Genomic DNA, 22080 nt, shown 5'->3' with positions numbered 1-22080 from the left:
CGTCTGACGGGAAGTGACTTCAGTGGATTCAATGGGTTGGACGAACGGTTGACTGTTTACTTGCAATGCCTGGCACGCGTCCTCCACGCGACCCGCCAATCAGAGGCGCTACTGATAACAGCCCACTCGGCTCGGCTTCTTTTATCTGATGGGATCGTCCGCGCCCTAATCACTATGTTACATTCCTGTAGTCTAGACTCTACTCGAAGTAAGCATTGAAAAAGAAAAATAAAATATGTAGAGTCCGCCAGTACGTTCATTTCAATATCAATCGACCTATCTACATCGGTAACAACAACGATGCAGTCCCATAGTGTGTAGCCGGCAGTATTTGGATCGATTATTTCGCAAGCAGCGAACTGATTGCAAGAACACACCCGCCATAGCCCATTACCAAGGGTATCAAACACCATCGCAGTCATAAGGGGTATATCAGCACGTCCATGTATCCTTAACACCCAGCTTCTTCCAAATTGTCGTCAGCTTCTAGACAAACCTTTGGAAGAAGAAAAGGAAAGAAAATTTTTCAAGAAGAGAGGTATCACAGAAGTAATGAGAACGGATAGAAGAAGAAAAAGAAAGGATCTATCTGCCAGTGATGAGCCTCCAGCAATCGCTATAGCCAGTCCCGGTATCCGGAAAGATCGTGGCTGATCGCTGACAGTCTCACAGAATCGCAACGAGGGTACCGCTGTCAGATTATGGAAATGTTGAGCTTGATCACAGGTAGCTCAACAGGAGAGCCATAGAGCCAGCAGCAAGCGCAACGGGCATGCTGGCATCGAAGGTTCCAGCAGCGGAGTTCAAAGTAGCTGATGGACTAGCTGTGTTGGTTGAGCTAGTCGGCGTAGTACTAGCGTGGTGCGCATAGCTGGAGGCCACAGAGCCTGTAGGGCTTGGGGAAGAGCTGAGAGGAGTGGCAGACAGGCTCTCAGCGGCGGTTTCAGCAGTAACACGGTAAACCGTTTGGGTGATCGTATTTGTCGCCGTTGAGGTGACGACGGTGTCGGCAGCGACAAGCTGGGTCGCAGCGAGGCAGAGAACGGATGCGATAGTGGTGACCTTCATTCTTTCGGCGCTCAGGCTGAGTGGCTATAGAAAATCAGGTATGCGACAAGGGAATGGCGAAAGGCCTGTAGAAACTCGAAAGAAGGATTGAGCTGATAGATATCGCAATGCAGTCAATGATATATCTGCAAAAAATTGGAAGAGTTTGCGGCGAGATTGGATGTGGCGCAAACTTGAAGGATCGGGTAGGCAAGCGGGGGTTAAAGAGTGACGTTTGCAAAGAAAAGTATAGCTGATACTATCGCAATGAGTGTGGGAGAGCGCTGCTCTAGGGCTAAAGACCGTAATGGGTACGAAAGGTAAAAACGATGTGCAGGGTTTGCAGCAAGGAAGAAGAGGGAGGAGAAGCCCTAAATATTAACAGACGACTAAGTTTCACAAACACGAGTTCTACAGTGGCTTCGAGGTGATAGGCTCGTATTCCCTGCAGTCGCTTCCCTTCAGCGAAAAGAATTCGGGAAACAAATCTCATCCAATGATGACCGTGCAAGGGACTCGGCTAGATGAGTCTACTGGCCATTCGGCCCTGTCAGGTATGCGCTCTTGACCGGTGTCTCACGTCGCCATGAAAGATGAACAGCTGCCAGCATTACCCTTCGGAACCCACGAGAGGTAAACAAATCATCGTGTTTCCTTTCATGACCGCCGGAGTCAAAGAGCCACCCAAGAATAGATAGATTACAAAACTTAGTCTTCAAGGGACCAGCGCAGCGGCGAATGACGTGGGTTATCCGATTCGGGACTGCGTTGGCGATGCTGCGGTTCGATTGTTGGGGCTAGAACGAGGCTGAGACTTGAATGATTCGCTGATGACGGGCGGTAGGGCGCTCACTCTGCAGCCAAATTAGCTTCGGTTCCTGAGATGTTGGTCAGGCACCAGAAAATTCTAATCCCGTCATTTAATTAAACCGATGACTATTAAGAAATTAGGGCTACGGGAGGAGGGGATTCACTGCCTTTCAGGTCATGTCCTCCCGGCTCTTTTCGTGGCGAACAGGACGAGGAAATCCAACAGGTAACACCTTTTTTTTTTTTTTTTTTTTTTTTGTTGAAATAAATTGAACTGCACATACCTCTTGTAAAATATTGGGTAACTCCTAACACAAGTTTGGCGTCTACTGTGACCTTCACTGTTTCCGGAGTGTTTCATTTTCATCTCATTCTTCAAACCCTAGACCCCCCCCTGTTTGACCGCCTCCTGTCTGAGAGACTCTCCATCTCATCGGGGTAATCGACAGTCATTCATTCATTCATTACAAAGATACATACAAACATTGTGTTGGTGGTAGAGAACTGGTAATCCACAGGGTATGAATTTTTCTTCTGCTGCTGCCTCATCTCTTAGTCAGGCAGAATCTCGCCCAATGAGCTAAACTTTATTTGAGGTAATAATCATAAGTATAAAAATAGATTCTCGTACAACCAGCGTAGATCGGCGAATGGTAATTATAGGTCAAGGTGCTCTACACTCGATCTCTTCTCCGTCCCATCCAGCGACAGGAGAGAGATCGAACGCTCGGCAGTTGGTCGCACCGTTTCCAGCTCCTTGGTCTTGGTGCAGATCCACGTCGAGGCATACATGTTCACCCTACTTCAGTCAGTACTACTTCTCTCACAATCCTCCGTGAAACGCAAAAGAGTCAAACTTACCGGTCAATACATGTTCCCGGGAATCGGGCGCCGACACGTCGCGCAGAAAAGCCGTTCTCCTCAAAGTGTCGCACGTACCAAGGGTCGATACTAGCCGAACGGAGCAGTATACGGCCGCCCATTTTCAAAGCGTGGTTAAGCTTCTGTGCTTGTACCGAGGCATCGCTACCCTCAGGGTCGAACCAATCCATCGAGTCCATGACCTGAGACGGATGTCAGTCCAGTCGAGCATGCTGTAGCTGATGGGGCTACACTTACCACAGCAATGGTTAGGCTGCCCGGTGTTATCCGTTTGATCACTTCGTTAATCTCATCTGTGTGGATACGAAGACCGTCAAATGCTCCTGGAGACGACAGCTTCACGTGCGCTTTGGGAGACAGGTAGGTGGGATGACATCTGTCACGGTTAGTCAGAACGCCTTTTGGGCCCGCCGAGAAAGCTCACCTTCTGGAGAATTGCCCTTGTAGACACAGGAAGTAGAAGTAATTATCGTTGCTGATCAACGTGTCCTTCACAACGGGGTCTAGAGTATCCACCACGTATTCCCAAATCGATTGGCCGCTGATGTCCTTAGCCTGCTTCATATCTTTGTTGAGGCCATTTCGCTTGAAGAAATCGTCAATGATCATGTTTCGCTGATTACGAGGCACGCCCGCGGCCTTCCAAGCAAACCATTCGGTTCCGACGACAGCCCAGTGAAGAGGCTTGCTCATTAAGACTGAGCGGATACGTGGCCAGATTTCACGCTGCTCAGCTAGAGTCTGAGCCTCGCACAGTTTCTGGACTTGGCCTTCAAGTCCGAAGACCTTGAAGAGGTAACGGACCATCTTAATTGCGTGGCGTGAGCCTCCAGTCTCATAGAGACCTCGACTGTAAGAGGATGTGAATATGTGGGCATGCTCAAGCCAGTATTGGAATGCTTGGCTTGAGAGGTGTGGGCTCAGTCGCGAGATGAGAAGTTGGCGGAATTCGGAGTGCTTTCCTTCACCGAATATCTTCCAGACATCACGGTGACCAAGGGCAATGAAGCTTGCAACCTTGAGTTCAAGGAGATGGTTCTGGTTAGGATTCAAGTCAACAGCATGCACGCGGCGTGGGCTCTTCTGGAGATAGTCCAAGATGTTGTCTCCTGCACTTGTAATTGCCAGGATCACGTCGTCTCGTTGGATGTTAAGCAGACGGTGATCTACACGAGGATCCTCCCAGTTGAAAGCGTAAATGTATTCATTCTTAAACTGCGTGTGCTTGGGAAGCAGGTCATTATAGAATATCCGGTAGTGGTGGTTTTGGTAGAAAGATGATGGAAGGGGGAGGTTGGAGCCCAGGTTGATGACGGCAGATTCGTACGCTTTGGAGCGTACTTCCTGTGCGCTGAATTCGATGGCTTTATCCATCTCCTGGCGATGGTTCGCAGGAGAAAGGTATGGCGATTCAGTGAAGGAGGCATCGAGTTTCTCAATGGCCTCCCTGCCCGATTGGCTTGAGGTGATATCCTTCTGGCAGCCAACGAAGATGTAGTACGGGATTCCTCCGAGGAGGTAGTTTCTTTCGCTGGCTGAGACAACCGTCCCAAACCGATATTCCAAGTAATCCCTGCGCGCAGCCTCGAGACTGACACGATCAACATCAAACCAAGCACGCCAGAACACCCGGCCCAGCCAGTTGACATGACGGTTGAAGGCACCCCCGGTGTAATTGCGGGACGAGACATCCACAATGCTTTGGACTATAAGAAGTTAGTCATCTACATGCTGCCCATAACATAGCAATACGAAAAAAAAATTAATTTTAGTTTGGCATTGCGAACAGTCAACATCGGGGGACACCTACCGTAGAAGTCACAAACTCCCAGTACTCCAGACGGCTTCAACAGCGCCGGAAGGGAGTCAACGACGCTATAATAATCGGGTATCATCGACAGACTGTAGCTCATAGTAATGAGATCTGCGCCCGGTGTGGTTTTTGCCCGTGGGTCAACGCTGTCTGCGTCCGGCAAGCGGAACGTCCGTGCATCTTGACAGACGACACTGACGTTCTTCCACCCCAATCGCTCAAATCGTTCACGAGCTACCTGACAGAGGGAAGGGGAAAGGTCGACCAGGTAGACATGGGAAAAGAACTCGTTCACGGGTAAGAAAGCCGACATAGCTTCGATGTTGTATCTGCACCACAGTTAGAGCGAACCAGCACTGGCATTTCGTCTGTGCTCACCCGGTACCACCACCAATCTACATGGTCAGCAACGCCCCAGATAATTGTAATTGAAGAGGTAGAAATAATCTTACATCAACCCAAACTGCCTTCCCAGCTTTGAATTCTTGGTTCTCCGCCTTAAACTTCAGCTGGGCCGCAACGAGACCAAGCATGTCCTCTCGGCCACGTAGAAGGCGCTTGCGCGTGGCATCGTACGCACCAGCCTGATTATCTTTTTAGCAATTGGATCACAAAGTCTCGTGGGATTTATCAAACACGCACCTGTGTCTTGTAGAAGCTCTCCAGGGCGTCCTGTTGGCCAGTCCCAGTTTTGTCATGGGGCTTAAGGAATGTAGCATAAATAAACTTCAGATAGGTCAAGGGGCCGCCATTTTTGTTGAAGTCGGCCTTCTGTCCCTGAGAGGATAATAAGAGAACAACGGCCACCAAGCCGCAGACAAGGAAAGCAGTGCCGGCGATGTAGACATAGAGCCAGTCCATGCGGTGCGCGACACCGCCTAAGCTACTACTTAGGGAGCTCATGGCGTTGAGATGTGGTTGGAGAGAAGTTGATATCTCCTGTTAAAGGAGAGAGACAGATATGAATCTGGCGCTGAAAGAGACCCAAGGACGAGGAAGGAGGGCCTTCTTGAATCAAACGCCTCCACCAGACCACCAGCAGGAGAACGGCGTTGAATGCATCGGTTTAGTGCCCCACCATGCCCCTCTATCCATTACAAAGACCGGATGCAAACGAAGGGATAGCAATGCGAGGTCCTATCAGAGACACACATGGGCGTGGCAAGTGATAAGCTGCACCGGCTTAAAGGGGAATTTGATCGATAACAGCGGGAAGACGAGGATGAAAGCAGATCCTCTCACGAAGCTCCATTGGCTCCACGAGGCCTGAGGCGAATCATCGTGGAAGCAATTGAGTCCGACTAAGGACATTAAACTCCAAAAAAGAACGGGTCATTATCTTCTTAGGTCGAAGTTTAGCAACGACGCTCCCACTATGGGCGACGGGGGATCTGCTCGTGGAGCTGGAGCACCGACGCAAAGGGATCCGATCCATGTGCAGAAACCGACAAGTCAGAGGGCAGTATGTCTACATGTGTGGACATGCACTGGCCATCAGGGAGTCAAAGAAGAGGCAAGTCGTGGGGAAGAAACGAGAGCCAAATTACGGATGATGTTCGAGTTCCTGCGTTGCATACTTCGGTTGCGCCAATCAGCGGGCGGCTTGCCGGCACACTTCCCCCCCTGGCGGATCCATTCGACCATCGCCGTTGATGCAAGGGAAAATCACAGTATGAGAACAGTCTCTCAATATGCCTTTCCACTTAAAGTGAGCACGACGGTCAACTCGGACGACGAAAATTGAACCCCGTGGTTCAAGTTTCAAAATTAGAACGGAGTTGGGTGGGAAACTGTACTCTAGCACCAGTACTATCGACCTACTGACCAGAATATAGGGTTTATACTTCTACCATCCAATTGACCACTCTTTTACTTTGTTCAGCAGAGTCGAAATCTACCTTAAATGGGCACAGACCTGCTGAGTCTAGTGGCAAAGCAAGCGCATTGAAACCATCGATCGGGATGAATGTCCAATCTTTTGCCACGAATAAATGTGCTAGCGAAATCTCGCATTTTCCGTACCACTCTGCTCTCGACAGAGTCCGACAGCCTGCCTCTAACTAGTAAAGTGGAGCCCTCAATAGAGTGCAAAGCCCATACTGGGTACCGCTCTTAGTGGGCGAACTTGGTGGGCTTCATGCCCCACTATGTCAAAGGTTGAATAGGTAGCCAGAATCAGATTACAAGCTGGAATGAGAAGGCTACCAATGGAACTTTTGAGATTCAGGGATACAATCAACTCGCCCCAGCGAACTATGAAGTTCTCTATTCTGGAATCTTCACTACAGCTCTCCCATCAATTTCGGAGCGTCCAAGTCGCATCACCACATCATTGATCTGATCAAGTTCAAAGCACTCAATATGTGCTCCCACCTCACCCGCGACAGCCATCTCCATCAACTCGTCCATCTCCTTTGCCGTGCCCGCAGAGTTTCCAACAATGGTCAACCCTTTAACAATCATATCAAACGGAGTCGCCGGTAACCTGAACGGAACACTGGGTATACCCACACAAACCAGAACCCCAAGGCTGCGAAGTAATCGCATACTCTGCGTATACGCCGGTTCACTATTGGCGGTGCAGATTACCGCGTGGGCCCCGAGCCCACCTGTCAGCTTCTTCACTTCCTTTTCGATATCGTCGACATTGTAATCGAAGAAAGCGGTAGCTCCGAGAGCAAGGCACAACTCCTTTTTCTTTTCGCCACTATCGAGAGTATTAGCGCCGAATAATGATCGCTACAACGGAGAGATGAAGCAGTACCTATCAATCGCAATGACTTTCAGTCCTTTCTTGACTGCAATCTGAACCCCCCTGGAAGATTATCAGCATGATTAAAGTTTCACATCCATCTCAGCAGGCGCAACAAACATATGTCCCAGCCCACCGCCAGCTCCAGGGAGAACGATCCAATCTCCCGGCCGTGTCCTCGTCTTCATAATCGACGAGTACATCGCAATTCCCGCTGTAGAAGCCTCAGCACGAATAGAATAAACCTAGTACTCTCGAAGAATAGAACTTACCACACAGCAACGGCGCAGCTACGTCTGGTGCAATCTCCGAGGGAATCTTGGTGACATGAATCGCAGGACTGACAATATACTCTTGAAACGCAGTTTATCAGCTATGTCACCCCAACAGCATGCTCTGTGGCAAGTTCACTCACGTTGAAAAGTTCCAGGAACATTCTACACCGCGATCCATATCAGCGTGATGTATCCCAACAGGCGATGAAAAAAAAAAATTAAAAGAAAAAGAAAAAAGAAAGAAAAACCTTCACTAGAGGAATCACATACCGCGCCTGCATTTTTCTGATAAGGACAAGCCGTATTATTCACTGCACAAATCTCACAGTTCAAACAGGAACTGTATAGCCATCTACCCTATCACGTTAACACCAACAAAACCATCAAATAGCAATTATATCCAAAGAAACAAGAAAGACCAACCTAATTCCAACCCTCTTCCCAATCCACTCCTGCTCATCAATCTCATTACCCACTAAAAATAAACACAAAATTAGCATGATCATTATACAACTAACAGCGACCCCAAAACCACCAGTCTCCCCAGGGAATTTCAAGTATTGTTGACATGACAAGTACATACCCATAACCACCCTCCCCACCCCCTCATGACCCGCCACATCAGTCAACATCGGCGTTTCCCCGCGAATACTATGCACATCCGAATGGCACACCCCCGAATACTCGATCTTGACGAGAATTTCTCCCTCGCCGGGAGAAGGCACGGGGTGATCTGTTTTGATCTGGAGGAGGGCATCGGCAGCTGCGCCGGATGGGGGAAGGACTGCTGCGGTTTGGGTTTCGGGGATGGTCGTCATGGTTGGGGGTTGGATATGTGGGGTTAATGTGGTGTAGTTACCCCGTGGGTGGTGGTGGATGAATGTAAGGGAGGGGATAAATGGGAGCTGGACTGGTTATGTGACTAGTGGTAGGGTTACTTAGGAGATCTTAGAGTCTATTTATATAGTTTTTTGGTGAAGAAAGGAAAGGGTTACATTGGATTGAAAGTGGTGTAGATAGATAGTGCTAAGTCCATGCGTTAATGCATGATCGGGAAATGATCGAGGGCATTAAGGCGGGGTTTCTACATGATAGGCGGTGGTGGTTGAAGGTTGATAAGATCTAGTTTCTGGATTGGGTAATTCGATTTTATATGGATCTAGCTCTTAGAAAATGGTAAGGTACAACTACTAGGTATGTAAAGTAGTAGATATTGGTTGAATTGCAATCAACCACAATTGCCCTTCCTTTTCGCTGAAACCGATGTATGGGAGAGGGTATATGGCACTGTGAATAACAGTATAGCCTACCGTCTAACGAGCATATAGCCATGATACGATACGACACATCCAACTTCATAATTGTAAATATAGATAGCGAGAATTACACTGCAGACCATTACTAAAAACAACCCAATCTATATATGTGTATATACCCTATATTCCCTAGTACCTAAGCCTCGGGTATTCTGATTCAACCTAACACCATAAGCATGCAACGCTTTGCGGGAAACAGACGCTGGAAGAAGAAGAGAAAAGAGGGGGGGGGAAGAATGTCGGAGAGGAGTCGGAAAACCAAAACCGGGTATAGCAAGATGAAAGGAAGAATCAGTTGAGAGAAGACCCGTGTTGCAATCTACACATCCCAGCCCCCTCCCCAAGAAAGATAGGATTCTCGGTAGAGATAGGGTTTCAAGCAGAAAGAAATAAACAAGGAAAGGCAACAGATACAGTCCGAGATGAAATATCCAAAGTCATTCTGTATCTCAATTACGCACTCTCGCGAACCTTCTGCTCCATCCTCTTCCTCGCTGCCAGAATCATATCATCCCTCCGCTTCTGGAGTATACGCTGACGTTCCTCCTTGTTCTGTGACCAGCCAGACGAAGGAGACGACTGAGTGGTCTCGGCGCCCTCGGTGGCGACTTTGCCGCTGAGGTTGTATCGCGAAATCAGGTCCTGACCATCCGATTTCGATGCCGCGGAGGCGGCGGCAGTTTGTGCTGCGGGTGCGCTGGCCTGGGGAATGGCGACCTGAGGCTGGAACGAAGGTGGTGGCTACAAGGACATTCCTAGTCAGTACACAGCTTACCCTACGCGACACTCACACGTCAAAATAAACCTATACTTACTGTCTCCAGTCCACGACCTGTCAGGATGCGTTCCGTGGTTGCTGCGACGTTACCACCATTGCGCTGCAAGTCCCACATAATGTCGCGTGTGCTTAGCTGAGGGAACATCTGTGATATTTGTTCCACTTGTGCTGGATCGATGACTCCGCGCGCACGGCTGCGACCGCTTCCATCACCTCCATCGCCGTCACGCTTGAGGAACCATCGGATGACGAAAAACGACACGACGGCAAGTGTCAGTAGTGAGGAGATGTTCAGGGACGGCTCCTCCTCGGGCATGGTGTCGGGAGAGGGGTCAAAGTGTACGTGAGATCCCGATAATCGCAGTTAAGCGAAGAAGTCAAGAACACTGCCAATAAATCGGCAGAAGGCCGTGTGAAAGTGACGGACTATGGATCGGGGATCGACGAGAACGCTTTCCGGGGGAATGACGTCCAGGAGGGAGGCGGTCGGAGTAACTATTTAATTTAGAACTTAGATGATAAAATGTGGCGGTGGAAGTCGTTCAGCCGGGCGCCACACTCGGGACTCGGAAAATGACCCAACAGAGGTTCGTACTGATAGACGATGAACAGGGAGACAGGCAGTTACCAAGGAGAATTTGAACGACACGCTTTTGACGGCTTTAAAGCACGTGAAATGGAGAATAAAGGGTCTGAAAAATGCAGGTTGCCAGGTACAGAGTACGGAACTGGCGAGTTAGACCTCCGAGTGATTTAATTCTCGGGACAATTAATACCAGTCGGAAGTCTGCACCTCCGCGGCTATCACGTTCTCGCCCAATTGCGAAATCTCAACCGTGGACGGACTCTTATCGTTTCACTTCACCCCCTTATACCATCAACATCACAGAGAATACTCATGTCATGTGCATCATTAAAAAAAAATGTAGAGACAAGAATATAAATGCCACCAAGAAAAAATAAACAGAAAAAGGGAAAAGAAGACCATCCAGATCCATATACATCATCCCGGAAAGAACACCGTCTCCAAAACTCGGCCAAGAACGTTCCACATAATGCGCTCCTATCCCACAATGCCCAACCAAAAAGAAGACTGCGATATATGCATCCCACACCAAAGTCTAACATCGAGGAGTACCATGAACAGATTACTTCAAGTCGGCAGGAGTCAAAGCTTGAACAACGCTAGTTCCTTCGCTGAATCTTGTCTTGAAGATACGGTTGGCGTTTTGGAACATGCCGTCCTTCAGAGAGACAACGATGAATTGAGACCCCTTGAAACGCGTCTTGATTAAGCGGCCAATGTTCTGTGTATGAGACAGATCTAGGGCGGCATCGACTTCGTCCAGAATGTACATGGGTGCCGGTTTGAATTGCAGAAGTGCCATAATGAGGGAAAGAGCAATGAGAGATCTGTACACTGATTAGCTGAAAGTCCGCCTGAACAAGTAAGATGTTCTGCTCACCGTTGTCCACCACTCAGTTCTGTTAAACTCTGCTTCCAAACCTTGCCAAGTTGCACCTTAACTTCCAGGCCATCAGTGATCTCCTTGCCCTCCGGCGGATCCAGCTTAGCGAAACTGCCGGGAAGAAGCATTGCGAAGATCTGACCGAAGTCGCCGTTGACTTTAGTCCAGGTATTGTGAAGAGCCTCCTTCTTGTACTCGTCCAGATTGAGAATGGTCTCTTCAATCTTACGCTTATCACGGACCACAGTCTTCATCATATTCTTCAGGGCAGCCTCCTTCTTCTCCACGCTATCGATCATGTTCATGACCTTAGGATTGATCTTCTTCTTCATACCCTGAGAACGTTCGGTGAGGTTCCGTAGAGTAGCCTTGCATTCCGCAATGTTCTGGTTCTTGAAGTCATAAGGAGTGTTTGGACGGCCGAAGTTATCTTTCTCATCCTCGATCCACTCGTGTTCTTCCTCCATATGGGTAACTGTTTGAGCTGCAGCCTGTTGGTCTTTCTGTAATTTCTCGAGCTGATGCCCGAGCTTCTGCAGCTCGAGGCCTTCTTCAGTGATCTGTGAGTTCTTTGCTTGCATTGTCTGTTCAAGTTCTCGTAGCTCCTCATCGAAACCTGTGAGCTTAGCTCTTTCGTCGTCGAGTTGAGCCTGGGCAATATCGTGGGCATCCTATGACAGGTCAGCAGTCAACTCTCAACTATAGCGTCAGTTTTCTTCGTACCTTGATCCGTGCCTGTTCTCTTTTGAGCGATTTGACTTCTTCTTGTTGAGCATTGAGGGCATTCTCAGCCTCAGCGCTCTGTTCTTCGGCAGCTGAGAGATCGCTTCCTACTTGCTCCGACTCCAGTCGGGACGCTTGTAGTTCTTTCTGTAACGTCTTGACCGAATTCGAATTTTTAGCGAGACTCTTCTTTAGAGAATCTAAGGATTCCTGTAGTTCCGCGAGTTTGCTGTCTTTGTTGTCATTAAATTCGCTCATGTCCTTTTCAATTCGCTTGATATCCTTGGATGCTTCCGTCTGGCGAGCTTTTGCGTCGGAAATATCTTTCTTGAGTTGCTCAATATTTGCTTTCATCTCCTCGACAGCTTGAATGATCTGAGATAGTCAGTCCTGTGTCCAAACTAGAAAAGGAAAAGTGAAACTCACCGACGAGGAAGAATTGCTGCTGATTTGTTCCTCTGTAAGTTTGATCTCGTGAGTCTTGAGGTCCAGCTCCTGCTTGATCGTACGGACTGCGTCAAGCTTCTTCTTTTCCTTTCTCATCGTTTCTTCCAGAGTAGCAAGTAGCCGCTCCTTGCTCCGGATTTCCCTTGTGACCTCGTTTAATTTCTGTAAGGTAATGAGGACACCGCTCGAGTTCGGTGAACTACCACCAGATAAGGTACCGGAAGGATCGTAAACATCGCCATCCAGTGTGACACTCTTGATACGAACCGAGGGGTCGAAAGTCACCTTCTTTGCAGTTTCTGCATCGTTACAGATCAAGGTGTTGCCAAAGACGTAGTTCATAGCCGATGTAACTTCCTCATCGTATCCAATAAGCGACAAGGCAAGGTCCACCTTTCCGGGGGCAATGTTTTGCGCCGCCCCGATCTTCTCGGCAGAAGCTCTGAATGATGATATCTTGTTCAAAGGAATGATTGTCACACGTTTGCGCAGTTTTCCCTTCTGAAGCAGCTGGGTTCCGGTCTCTGCACTGTCGACAACAACGTTGTACAAGCGACCACCAGCACAGATTTCAAGGGCTGTAGAAGCCTGGAGCTTCTCCTTGTCGAGCGTAAAGAGCTGGGCGACCAAGCCCTTAACCTTGGATCTATCAAAATTCGGATGGGGGTCGGCATATTGGAAATCGATATTCGCAACCTTCCTTTGAAGACCATCGGCTCTCTGACGCAACTCACGGATCTCTTTCTGTAACGCCGTTTGCTCCTGATATAGCTGCTCTTCTCTGCCCGGTTCAAACCCAAGTCTTGCCAGCTCCGCATCTAATTTCTTGGCTTGAGACTTAAGACCCTCAAGTTCCTTCAGGAGACCCGAGTTCTGCTCCTTCGCTTTCTTCGCTCTGGGTTCCTCTTCCTTGATTCGCTTTTCCAGGTGTGCAATCTTGAGCTTCGCTTGCTCTTGTTCAGTGGATGCCGCACTGGCGCGATTACGAGCGTCCTGTAGTTGGCCTTGATAACCACTTTCTTGGCCATCTTTTGATGCCACACCCGTCTGCAGTGTTTGGAGCAGTTCCTCCTTCTGTTCGACTTCGGCTGTCTGCGCGTCCAGTTCTGCTTTTGCAGCATCATATTGTGCTTGTAACTTGTCGTAGACCTTCTTCTTCTCCTTAAGGAGCTTCTCCAGATCTTTAACAGTTTGCTGCGCTTCCTTGTGTTTCTCCTTTTCTTCCACAATGCTAGCTTTCTTCAAATCAAACACCGTGGTCAACCGGACAAGCTCATGGGAGTGAGTCTTAACCTCATCCTCAAGGGCCTGGAACTTGCCTCCCTTCCGTAGTTCCTTATCACGAGCCGCTCTCACCCGCTTCACATCCTCTTCCAAGTGAGCTATCTCACTCTTAAGCTTTACCGCATTATCTTCGATCGCCTGCACCTTGCGCCTTTTGCTCTCAAACTCATTGCCCGCGACCCGTAACCGCTCATTACTGCGAAGATAGTCGTGGGCAACCACCAAGCGAGTAAGACGTTCCAGGTCATTCTGAGTCTGCTGGAAATCGAGGAAAGCTCGCTTTTCGGACCGGAGCTTCTCGAGTTTAGGTTCGATTTCTTCCTTTAAAAGGCCTTCGATTTCGCGCAACTTCAGCTCCTTCTTCCCCATGGTCTTAGCAGCTTTTTCCCTCCGATCCTCGAACATTCGCGTACCAGCCGCCTCCTCGATCATAGACAGAATCTCGACCGCCTTCATATTCAGCACCTTCGTAATCCTTCCCTGCATAATCAAGAAATTGGGATTGTTGATATTTAGCTGCACACTCTGGAAGAGATTCTGCACGGTCTGCTGCTGCGCACGGTGGCCGTTAATCAAATATTTACTCGTACCGCCAAGAACAATCTGTCGAGTCACGGAGATATTCGCATATTCTTCGAAACCGATCGGCGATTTGGCGGTGTCCCTGTTGTCGAAGACGATGGTCACACTGGCTTTCGTTACACCGGCCTGGCCACGCTTGTAGATCAGATCTTGCAGGTTTTGTGCGCGGACGGTCGACATGTTCGTGATACCAAGGACGAAACAAATAGCATCAAGGATATTGGATTTACCACTGCCGTTAAGGCCCGTGATGGAGTTGAAGGATTCATCCCTAATAAAAGTTAGTCAACGCGCTCGTTGCACTCGCCGAACGCTCGTAACAAGCATATATGGCAAAATCGCTTCTATCCAAGTCGCGCGTTCGGACTAGATCAGAGCATACCATCCTGATATCACCGTACGCACGGCGTACGATTTGAAACCCTACCACCTTGGGTTAGCATTCTCAAGCTCTCGTCGGCGTCGCTGTGCATCAGGAAAGCTTACGTCGATAACGACCTCAGTAATCCTCATGGTTGCGACTCCAGAATCAGCCCCATCAACTGGATAACCAAGTGCATAGGAGGGCGCTGGGGACTAACTGCGCACAGTTGAATTAGGCGGTGGATTGTTTTGGCGGGCGCCGTGTTTTTGCGGGCGGCATCATGTTTATTGTTTGCTGTTTTGGGCTTGGTGGCCTCTAGGATGATGTAAGCATGAGGGGTCAAGCTGGCGGGAACGGGGGCCAATTAGGATAGATGGTATCGACTACGGAGTACTAGTATATCGGAGTACCTCTGGTAGTATACACAGCAGCAGGTACAATTCTCAGGCAATTGTATGAAACAGGCTATGTGCTAACTTGTCCCTTATCCAAGAATTTGTGGACGGCAAGAAAATAAAAAATAACAAGAAGAAGACATTCAATAACCAAACAGAGCAAGATTCTCGCTAATTGAAAGCCATGTTTATTCAAGCCAGTCAACGCCGTGTTTTGCAGCCTTGACACCAATGATAAGTCAACCACACCAACCACGCCCTGGCATGAGCCAGAGCATTCTACTTAAGGGAGAGATACAAAGGCAACGAGGTCCAAAGGTATCTCAGGGTCATGATACGAATAGGGTATGAAAATATGCAGAGGACAAAAGAAACATATACAGCCATAGTCGTGATTCTGGTGTAGTAGGATATAAAGATAGGGCGGAGAGAGCACAAAAGGCTCGATTACTCGTCACTCATCCTATCCGTCTCTTCAACACTTGGCTCACGATCTCTGGAGACAGCCTCCTTGACACCCTCTTCAGGTGACTCGTGCTCATCGTTTGCACCCTCTGGTGGAGGGGGCATGGTCTTTGCGAACTTCGGGTCGATGGCTGCCCTGTGCAAAGAGCGTTTGTACACTTCCGCTTCATCTGGATCGCGAACAACAACTTGTATTTGGTCAACCTGGTCTTCCCTCGTCTTAGGGCGGGTTGGAGCAAGGCCTGCCTGTGCAATGGTACGGGCTCTCTCGGGCTTCAGGCGGGTCTTCCCAAGAATGGGGTAATAGTATGCAGCCTTCTGCTTCGAGGACAAGTAATCTTCCTTCGCTTCTGACGGATTGAAAAGTGTCACCGCAATATCTTTCTGCTTGTTATCACCGCCAAGCGTCTGAGCGCTAGTAGCAAAAGTACGCGTGCGATCGAACCGGTGGAACTTGGAGTTATCGGAACCTTCGTGGGTGTAAAGCTCCTCATTGTCGCGGTTGGGGTTATATATGTGCATGCTTGCGAGGACTTTCTTGATAGAGTCCTTCTTCTCAGGAAGGAAAAGATCATAATCCCAGGGAATTGGGCCAGGATCAGGGTACAACTTGGGATTCGTTTTGTGCAGAGCCACTTTCGTCGCATGTTCCTCACACACGCGCTCCTCTGGCGCGGAAGGAAGAAGGATACCGGTGTCCATGCGCCTATCCCTCTTGCCAGAGGCATCTTGAACAGGTGCTTTGTCAAATTTGAATTGGACGAAACCACCAGGGTCCGGGAATCCTTGGAGGTCGGGCAGGAGAGGGTAAAAGCCGACAGGCTTCAACTTAGGGTTGTCCGGATGCACAGGATTGGCCCATGCATCAACTTCAAGTTTAGTCGGTGTGTGTCCTTTAATTTGACTGGGTGTGTCTTCCCCAACGTGCTTGCTATCGGGGTATGCAATATCAAATCCTTTTTGTATGTATTTCTTGATGTAAGCCGGGTCGTCCTGGGATTTCACTTTTTCAGCCGGACGCGATTTCGATCGCATAGGTGTGACTTTAGGACCTTCTGGTGCTCGAAGACCAGCCGAAATGTATTGTGTCCGACGAAGAAAGCTAACGTTCGTATTCCGGGGTGCTGGGTTCTTCAGCTGGTCCAAAGTCATCAAAAGGGGAAGGTCGGCGGGGTCGATTGGGTCCGGATTTTCAGGTGCCATGATCGCTGTGTAGGTACACTCCGTTAGCCGTGTTATATCGTGAAGCGCGCTACGAAGTTTACGTACCACTCTCATCGCCTAAGTGTAAACCTGGAATACCAACCAGGTCAATGGGCATACCGCCCTCAGCATCGACATCAATGTTTGGTTCTTCACGACGTGCCAGATTAGAGGCGAAGCCTGGCGTAAGAAAGCGCTCTAATCCATCGTGAGGAATATCAAGGAACTTCGGGGGCATGTCAGGAGGAGGAAGGTCATTACGATAACGCAAAGACGCGATATACTCCTGATGAAAACTCCCGGAGGAGCTGCCATCTTTGGACTTCGACATATCTGAGTAACCAGTATCGGCTGTCTCTTGAGCTTGTCTCTCAATAAAAGGTGGGGAAACCACTGTATAGTAGGCTGATCAGTAGCAGTTCCGAATCTATTTGCGACATTCTTCTGCACTCACATGGAGGAGAAAGGGTAATATTAGGGATCTCGTTATCTGGAATTAAGCAATCAGCCGAGTCGCAATCCTTAGATTCAACCGGAGTAAGCTCTAAGAGAATTGGACAGGTTTAGAATGACTTAGAATCCAGCTTCATCGAAACCAGTCTGGATGGACAAACTTACTGGGGGTTGGAGGATCCATTCTGCATTGTTTCACCGCCTTGTAGTTAAGGTTTAGTGTGGTTGCGTGAACTGTAGGCGGATCAATATTGGTCCGAGGATGTTTAAGTCACAAGTATACACTCTGTAAGTATGGCCCCTAGGAAGTGAATTGTGTTAATAAAACCATGGGCTACTATTGCATTCACTCATTGTATATACGAGTGCATGAAGCTCATCCAAAGTGAATTGTTCCATGCATAACCAATCATCTAAAGTACAGATCCTTCTAACAAAGGCAACCCATAGTGTCAATACCGTCATTCAGAGTATAAAGAGATAATTATAGCAAAGAATATCAAAGAAAAGAAAGACATTGAATCAATAAGCCCACATGCATTTGTAGGCCATTAGTCTATGACCTAGCCGGTCGTACTCCAACTGTCCAATCCAGCTGTCATTGGTTCCGCTCAACTTCCCGAATACGCTTGCGCCCTTCCATACAACCACTTGAGGATCGAGATCTCGAGGAGGGGTGCCAATCATAATCTCTTTGGCAAATCCAGGCCGAAGTGCCTGCAGTCGCTCCTCAAGGAATGAGTGAAACCCATTGATCAAGCTTCCACCTCCAACAACCATGATACCGCCAAGGAAGTCCCGCATTTTGCGTTCATCAGACCGAGTAGCATGGGCAATAGACATAAGAATCGCACTGTCAAGTGGGAACGCCGGCAGTATATCATCGCGTTCTTCAACGGTTGGTGCACGAGGTTGCGATGTACTTTGACTTTGCCCGCCGACTGCAGGTGTACCAGCGCCACCAGCTTGAGGAGTACCGGTCACCTCTGGTGCAGGAGATCCGGCAACAGAAGATCGAGGAGTAGCCTCTGTCTCCTGGAGGCGGCTAAGGGCATTTACTTGCTGGGAGCGGCTCGGTGTCGACTGCACATCTAAAGTATTGGACTGAGTATCGCCATTCGCCTGGCCACTGATAGGAGGAGCAATGGCTGTTAAGAGTTCTGATTGCGCTGCAGATGTTGGGTCGTTTGGTTGGCTGTCATATATGTCGACTGAACGGGATATCAAGTTCCTTCGTCCATTGAGCTTTAGGGAATGGTCAAAAATGGATGGCTGGAAGTATCCCATGGGCGCCAAATGCACCTCATCGTAAGCTTTGAAGGTGTACTTCCTTGTATCCTGGCCAGCGACACGAAGGTGGAAGTCGAACACTTGTACAGAGACACTGGCTTCATTCATGGTACAGATGTTCTTCTTCAGCTCCTCAGCGAGTAGAAAGTCGTACCGACGCCATAGATTGATGTCCGCATAAGGAAAATGATCGTACAGCATCATCTTGACGAATGCCTCTGTCACATCCGACCCGCCGTATTTGAGATTCACACGCGAATTCTCTATGCACATTCCTTCTTCCACACAGCAGATTGAAGTCTTCTGCGCACCGATGTCGACCACACAAGCCGATGTAAATCCCGCCCCAAATGTAGCAGCCAAACTCTCCTGGATGAAGCAGACGCGGGCAAATGAAAACTCCCTCATGAGCATTTCAAGTACTTGTGTAACGTAGGATTTCTCATAAAGATCTGGGATGACAAACACGCAGGAGTACTGTAGCCAGTCCTTTTTACTTGTAAGGCCCAGCTGATTCTTGATTGCATCTTCAAGAATCAACGAGATATCCAGGAATAAGAGTCTTTTGCTATTGTAGTCTCGCTCGTTACACCAGCCATACTTCATTGGCCAGTAGAGCTTGTAACGAGGTGTCGATGCATCTGGGATCCTCAAAGCTGCCTGGCCTACTATATACTCCGGCGCGACGTCCGGGATCTCCGTCCATTCAACCCGCATTGGGTCATTGTGTTCCGAGATCGTCTCTGGAACGGTTCTTCGGTTGTAATTGATTACCATTTCCTTGGAGTTCGGCAGCGTCCTGCGTTTGTTTTGCCGCATGTGTGTTTTGAGTTCCGCGGACATGGTAGTGTACTGTGAAGAGAACTGTGACCAGAAAACACAAAGTTAGGCTAAGGCTGCAACGAAGAGCACATGAGAACCAACCTCAGAACCAAACATTTTCTCTGGTTCCAACTCGGAGCCATCATCTGTTTTCAATCGCTTAGGGCAAGGCTCCTCGCGGTCCTCAGACTCGCTAGTTGTAGACTTTCGCGCAATGACCATCGGAACGGTTTTCGGTAACGCATCACTGGAAAGTCCGATTCGCAGATTCTGGCTGCCAACATGTATAACAATGACCTTCGACCCGGCAGCTTCTGCGGTAGCCTCCTCTGCATCCTCCATATTGGTATCACCATCGTCTGCATCGGCTTCTGGGATACCGAGGTCATTCGCTTTTGCCATAGCTAGAGCACGATCTCGGTCTTTGGCTGTTTTGGCCATGCGATTTCGCGCTTCTTCATTTTGTAGTCGAAACGCTAGATACTGGTCATCTCTCTTAAGATAGTCTCTGGAACTTATTTAGTATGCTGTCCGAATATGGGGCCACCGAAAGCACCATGGTAAAGGCGAACCACGTACGTGTAATAGTTCTTTTGGTTGATGGGAGGAATTTGAGGCCAGCTCGATAGTTCCATGTTGTTGTCTGTTCTTTCAAGGCCTAGGGGGTATCAGACCATTAGCACATTGCTCTCAATGAGGTGCATCTGACTTCCACCGGGCACTTGTAACCACTCAGGCACGACGATATTTGGCGAGCATACCTTCATCCCGAAGAAGGGCCTTTCCAGACTTCTTTCCAACCATGGTGTGCTATTTGGTAATATCAAAGATCGAGGGCTAAGTATGAATGATGTTACGTTGATTCGGGACGTAATGCGGCGCTGGTCGCAAGCCGATCGCAAGAAGTTCTTGAATTGGGAGGGGGATCTAGTGGTGGACAATCGGAGCGGACACCATCGGGGGTGGTAGTGGTTGGTGATGTTGTTGGGGAGAAGAGAAAGAGGAGGACGTGAGAGATATAAATATAAAAAAGGGTTGTAACAATAAGGGCAGGAGAGGATGGAATGGAACTTGCGCGGCAATCAATTCATATTTAATTAATTCTGCCACTCGCAATGGCCCAGGGTCTCTCCATCCCCAGGGCCCAAGAGAGAAAGACTGAGCTTGGACCAACACCGATCGGCGCCGCAGCACATCCGCCGGCCAATCGTTGCCACAACCCAAGAAATCCCTCCCATTCATACACCATTTAGTCAGCTATTGCTTTCTGTGTTGTTCGTCATTATTGCTATACCGATTTCTCTTTTTCCCTTCTTTCAGTCACTCACCCCTAAACTGTCGAAAACCACTTGTGAATCCCCCGAATTGATCCTATTGTCCATTCATCCCGAATCGGTCAACATCTACGCCGTCAACCCGATCAACACCAACCTCTTCGCACTCCCGCAACATCTCCCTTGAGTCCTCCCACTTCCGATTAAGAGTCGCGTTGCCTTATTAAATAAAAAAGCCAAAAATGGGTGGTTCGTTGTCGCGTCTATGGTCCTTCCTCTGGACGAAGAAGGAAATCCGTATTCTCATCTTAGGTCTCGTACGTGGCTATAGTCTCACACTAGGCATCAGGGAAATCCAGGACTAATCCACTATGGTGGTGTAGGATAATGCTGGAAAGACTACACTCCTTTACAGAATGAAGGTATGTTTCAATACGATTTCTCTGCTTGAAGTACACATCACACGAACACTATGCTCACGATCGATTGATCCCATAGATCGGTGAGGTCGTCACGACGATACCTACTATCGGTTTCAATGTTGAATCCGTCACATATAGAAATTTGAACTTCAATGTCTGGGTAAGTATACTGCGATGGTGATCTCGGATTTCTAAACAACACTGGGGAAGATAATTTCTGATACCTGTTTGTTTCTATTTTAGGATCTTGGAGGCCAAACGTCTATCCGGCCATACTGGCGATGCTACTACGCTAACACCGCTGCTGTTATTTTCGTCATCGACTCTACAGATATTGAACGACTGGGCACAGCTGCAGACGAGCTTGCAGCCATGTTAAACGAGGAGGAACTTTGCGATGCCGCGCTGCTGGTATTCGCAAACAAGCAGGACCAGCCGGGCGCCAAGGGAGCCGGAGAGATCTCGGAGGCTCTGAAGCTTGGCGAACTCCGAGATAGAAACTGGAGTATCGTGGCGTGCTCAGCTATTGATGGTAAGGGTCTTAACGAAGGCATGGATTGGTTGGTGGTGAGTACACCCTGTTTCCTGTCAGGTTTAAAGCCGTTTGTCGCCAGTCAAACTAATATATCCCATGTACAGCAAACTCTTCAATCAGAAAACGCATAAGCGCTGGCGTCAATGTGTCATGCAATAGATCTTGATTTTGGTATATCTCCTCGACCGTACATGAGCGGGCTTCTTAGACGGGCGTTCACCGCGTCTGAAAAGCTCTCCCTTCTTCTTTTTCTTTCCCATTTTTCATCACTCTGTTGGGGAGACAGAGCTTATGTCTTTATACTGTATACCTCTCTTATCTCTTTTAAACCTAAATTTTTGAAGACTTAGCATAATATCCTAATTGATGGTCCGGTGATATCTGGAAGTGCGAGTCCGTCGTTTTAGCGCAATGGCCTGGATAGGCAATATGTCATGTGCATGGAACTTGACTGTTAGAGTTGTATAGCGCACAACTTGAAAGCAAGTCGACATGTCCACATGTATCTATAATATGTAGACAGCCGCTAATAGACTGTTCAGCATGCCTGTTCGTAAGACGCACAGTGGTAATGATAGGTATAGAAGCTATATGAATCACCCTCAGGTGGTTTATATGTCGTATTTCTAAGTGGGTATATATGAACAAGAGTAAAATACATTAGTCGACCATATTTAAT

General features: G+C 48.5%; 7 protein-coding genes across 7 annotated transcripts; 1 reads left to right on the top strand and 6 right to left on the bottom strand.

Annotated features, from left to right (window-relative positions):
* Positions 1 to 720: 720 nt before the first annotated feature.
* On the bottom strand, positions 721 to 1068 carry BDV38DRAFT_285229 (uncharacterized protein; the record flags this gene model as incomplete). The annotated part of the gene is made up of 1 exon (XM_032060443.1): positions 721 to 1068. The coding sequence occupies one exon, from the start codon at positions 1066 to 1068 to the stop codon at positions 721 to 723; it is 348 nt and encodes a 115-aa protein (XP_031911090.1).
* Positions 1069 to 2105: 1037 nt separating this feature from the next.
* Positions 2106 to 5468, bottom strand: BDV38DRAFT_294854 (class I SAM-dependent methyltransferase). The gene is made up of 8 exons (XM_032062590.1): positions 5195 to 5468; positions 5005 to 5136; positions 4931 to 4947; positions 4550 to 4881; positions 3164 to 4445; positions 2977 to 3115; positions 2719 to 2921; positions 2106 to 2656 (listed from the first exon to the last, which is right to left on the bottom strand). Exons 1-8 carry the CDS (start codon positions 5453 to 5455, stop codon positions 2515 to 2517), a joined length of 2508 nt encoding a protein of 835 aa, XP_031911089.1. The 5' UTR covers positions 5456 to 5468; the 3' UTR covers positions 2106 to 2514.
* A 1349-nt stretch (positions 5469 to 6817) lies between these two features.
* On the bottom strand, positions 6818 to 8397 carry BDV38DRAFT_285227 (zinc-dependent alcohol dehydrogenase; the record flags this gene model as incomplete). The annotated part of the gene is made up of 8 exons (XM_032060442.1): positions 6818 to 7259; positions 7317 to 7367; positions 7425 to 7518; positions 7577 to 7657; positions 7720 to 7741; positions 7850 to 7931; positions 8003 to 8054; positions 8163 to 8397. The coding sequence occupies 8 exons, from the start codon at positions 8395 to 8397 to the stop codon at positions 6818 to 6820; spliced, it is 1059 nt and encodes a 352-aa protein (XP_031911088.1).
* Positions 8398 to 8892: 495 nt separating this feature from the next.
* Positions 8893 to 10394, bottom strand: BDV38DRAFT_253281 (CUE domain-containing protein). The gene is made up of 2 exons (XM_032055225.1): positions 9711 to 10394; positions 8893 to 9636 (listed from the first exon to the last, which is right to left on the bottom strand). The coding sequence occupies exons 1-2, from the start codon at positions 9987 to 9989 to the stop codon at positions 9349 to 9351; spliced, it is 567 nt and encodes a 188-aa protein (XP_031911087.1). The 5' UTR covers positions 9990 to 10394; the 3' UTR covers positions 8893 to 9348.
* On the bottom strand, positions 10377 to 14773 carry BDV38DRAFT_253277 (condensin subunit SMC2). Its single transcript, XM_032055224.1, has 6 exons — positions 14665 to 14773; positions 14561 to 14601; positions 12292 to 14449; positions 11866 to 12240; positions 11140 to 11813; positions 10377 to 11086 (listed from the first exon to the last, which is right to left on the bottom strand). The coding sequence occupies exons 1-6, from the start codon at positions 14689 to 14691 to the stop codon at positions 10822 to 10824; spliced, it is 3540 nt and encodes a 1179-aa protein (XP_031911086.1). The 5' UTR covers positions 14692 to 14773; the 3' UTR covers positions 10377 to 10821.
* A 611-nt stretch (positions 14774 to 15384) lies between these two features.
* BDV38DRAFT_273066 (putative chromatin remodeling complex subunit (Arp8)) lies at positions 15385 to 19974 on the bottom strand (the record flags this gene model as incomplete). Its single annotated transcript, XM_032057606.1, has 8 exons — positions 15385 to 16610; positions 16672 to 16998; positions 17060 to 17149; positions 17224 to 17292; positions 17622 to 19212; positions 19273 to 19678; positions 19750 to 19828; positions 19932 to 19974. 8 exons carry the CDS (start codon positions 19972 to 19974, stop codon positions 15385 to 15387), a joined length of 3831 nt encoding a protein of 1276 aa, XP_031911085.1.
* A 450-nt stretch (positions 19975 to 20424) lies between these two features.
* BDV38DRAFT_253272 (ADP-ribosylation factor family protein) lies at positions 20425 to 21921 on the top strand. The gene is made up of 5 exons (XM_032055223.1): positions 20425 to 20761; positions 20828 to 20866; positions 20943 to 21026; positions 21110 to 21433; positions 21506 to 21921. The coding sequence occupies exons 1-5, from the start codon at positions 20687 to 20689 to the stop codon at positions 21530 to 21532; spliced, it is 549 nt and encodes a 182-aa protein (XP_031911084.1). The 5' UTR covers positions 20425 to 20686; the 3' UTR covers positions 21533 to 21921.
* Positions 21922 to 22080: the final 159 nt, after the last annotated feature.

Source organism: Aspergillus pseudotamarii (genome assembly GCF_009193445.1).
Source record: "Aspergillus pseudotamarii strain CBS 117625 unplaced genomic scaffold BDV38scaffold_47, whole genome shotgun sequence".
In the NCBI taxonomy this organism is placed as follows: Eukaryota; Fungi; Ascomycota; class Eurotiomycetes; order Eurotiales; family Aspergillaceae; genus Aspergillus; species Aspergillus pseudotamarii.
The sequence above is the reverse complement of the archived record's forward strand: the minus strand, read 5'-3'. Positions and strand labels throughout refer to the sequence as shown.

Excerpts from the sequence above, each read along its gene's own strand:
- BDV38DRAFT_294854 (XM_032062590.1), bottom strand. The coding sequence starts at position 5,455 with ATGAGCTCCCTAAGTAGTAGCTTAGGCGGTGTCGCGCACCGCATGGAC. Across the intron at positions 3,116-3,163 it reads CAAGGGCAATTCTCCAGAAG|ATGTCATCCCACCTACCTGT; the intron begins GTGAGCTTTCTC and ends TAACCGTGACAG. Across the intron at positions 2,922-2,976 it reads GCAGCCTAACCATTGCTGTG|GTCATGGACTCGATGGATTG; the intron begins GTAAGTGTAGCC and ends CATCCGTCTCAG.
- BDV38DRAFT_253281 (XM_032055225.1), bottom strand. The coding sequence starts at position 9,989 with ATGCCCGAGGAGGAGCCGTCCCTGAACATCTCCTCACTACTGACACTT. Across the intron at positions 9,637-9,710 it reads CAGGTCGTGGACTGGAGACA|CCACCACCTTCGTTCCAGCC; the intron begins GTAAGTATAGGT and ends ATGTCCTTGTAG.
- BDV38DRAFT_253277 (XM_032055224.1), bottom strand. The coding sequence starts at position 14,691 with ATGAGGATTACTGAGGTCGTTATCGAC. Across the intron at positions 14,602-14,664 it reads TTACTGAGGTCGTTATCGAC|GGTTTCAAATCGTACGCCGT; the intron begins GTAAGCTTTCCT and ends CCAAGGTGGTAG. Across the intron at positions 11,087-11,139 it reads GAACTGAGTGGTGGACAACG|ATCTCTCATTGCTCTTTCCC; the intron begins GTGAGCAGAACA and ends ATCAGTGTACAG.
- BDV38DRAFT_253272 (XM_032055223.1), top strand. The coding sequence starts at position 20,687 with ATGGGTGGTTCGTTGTCGCGTCTATGGTCCTTCCTCTGGACGAAGAAG. Across the intron at positions 21,027-21,109 it reads ATTTGAACTTCAATGTCTGG|GATCTTGGAGGCCAAACGTC; the intron begins GTAAGTATACTG and ends TTTCTATTTTAG. Across the intron at positions 21,434-21,505 it reads AAGGCATGGATTGGTTGGTG|CAAACTCTTCAATCAGAAAA; the intron begins GTGAGTACACCC and ends TCCCATGTACAG.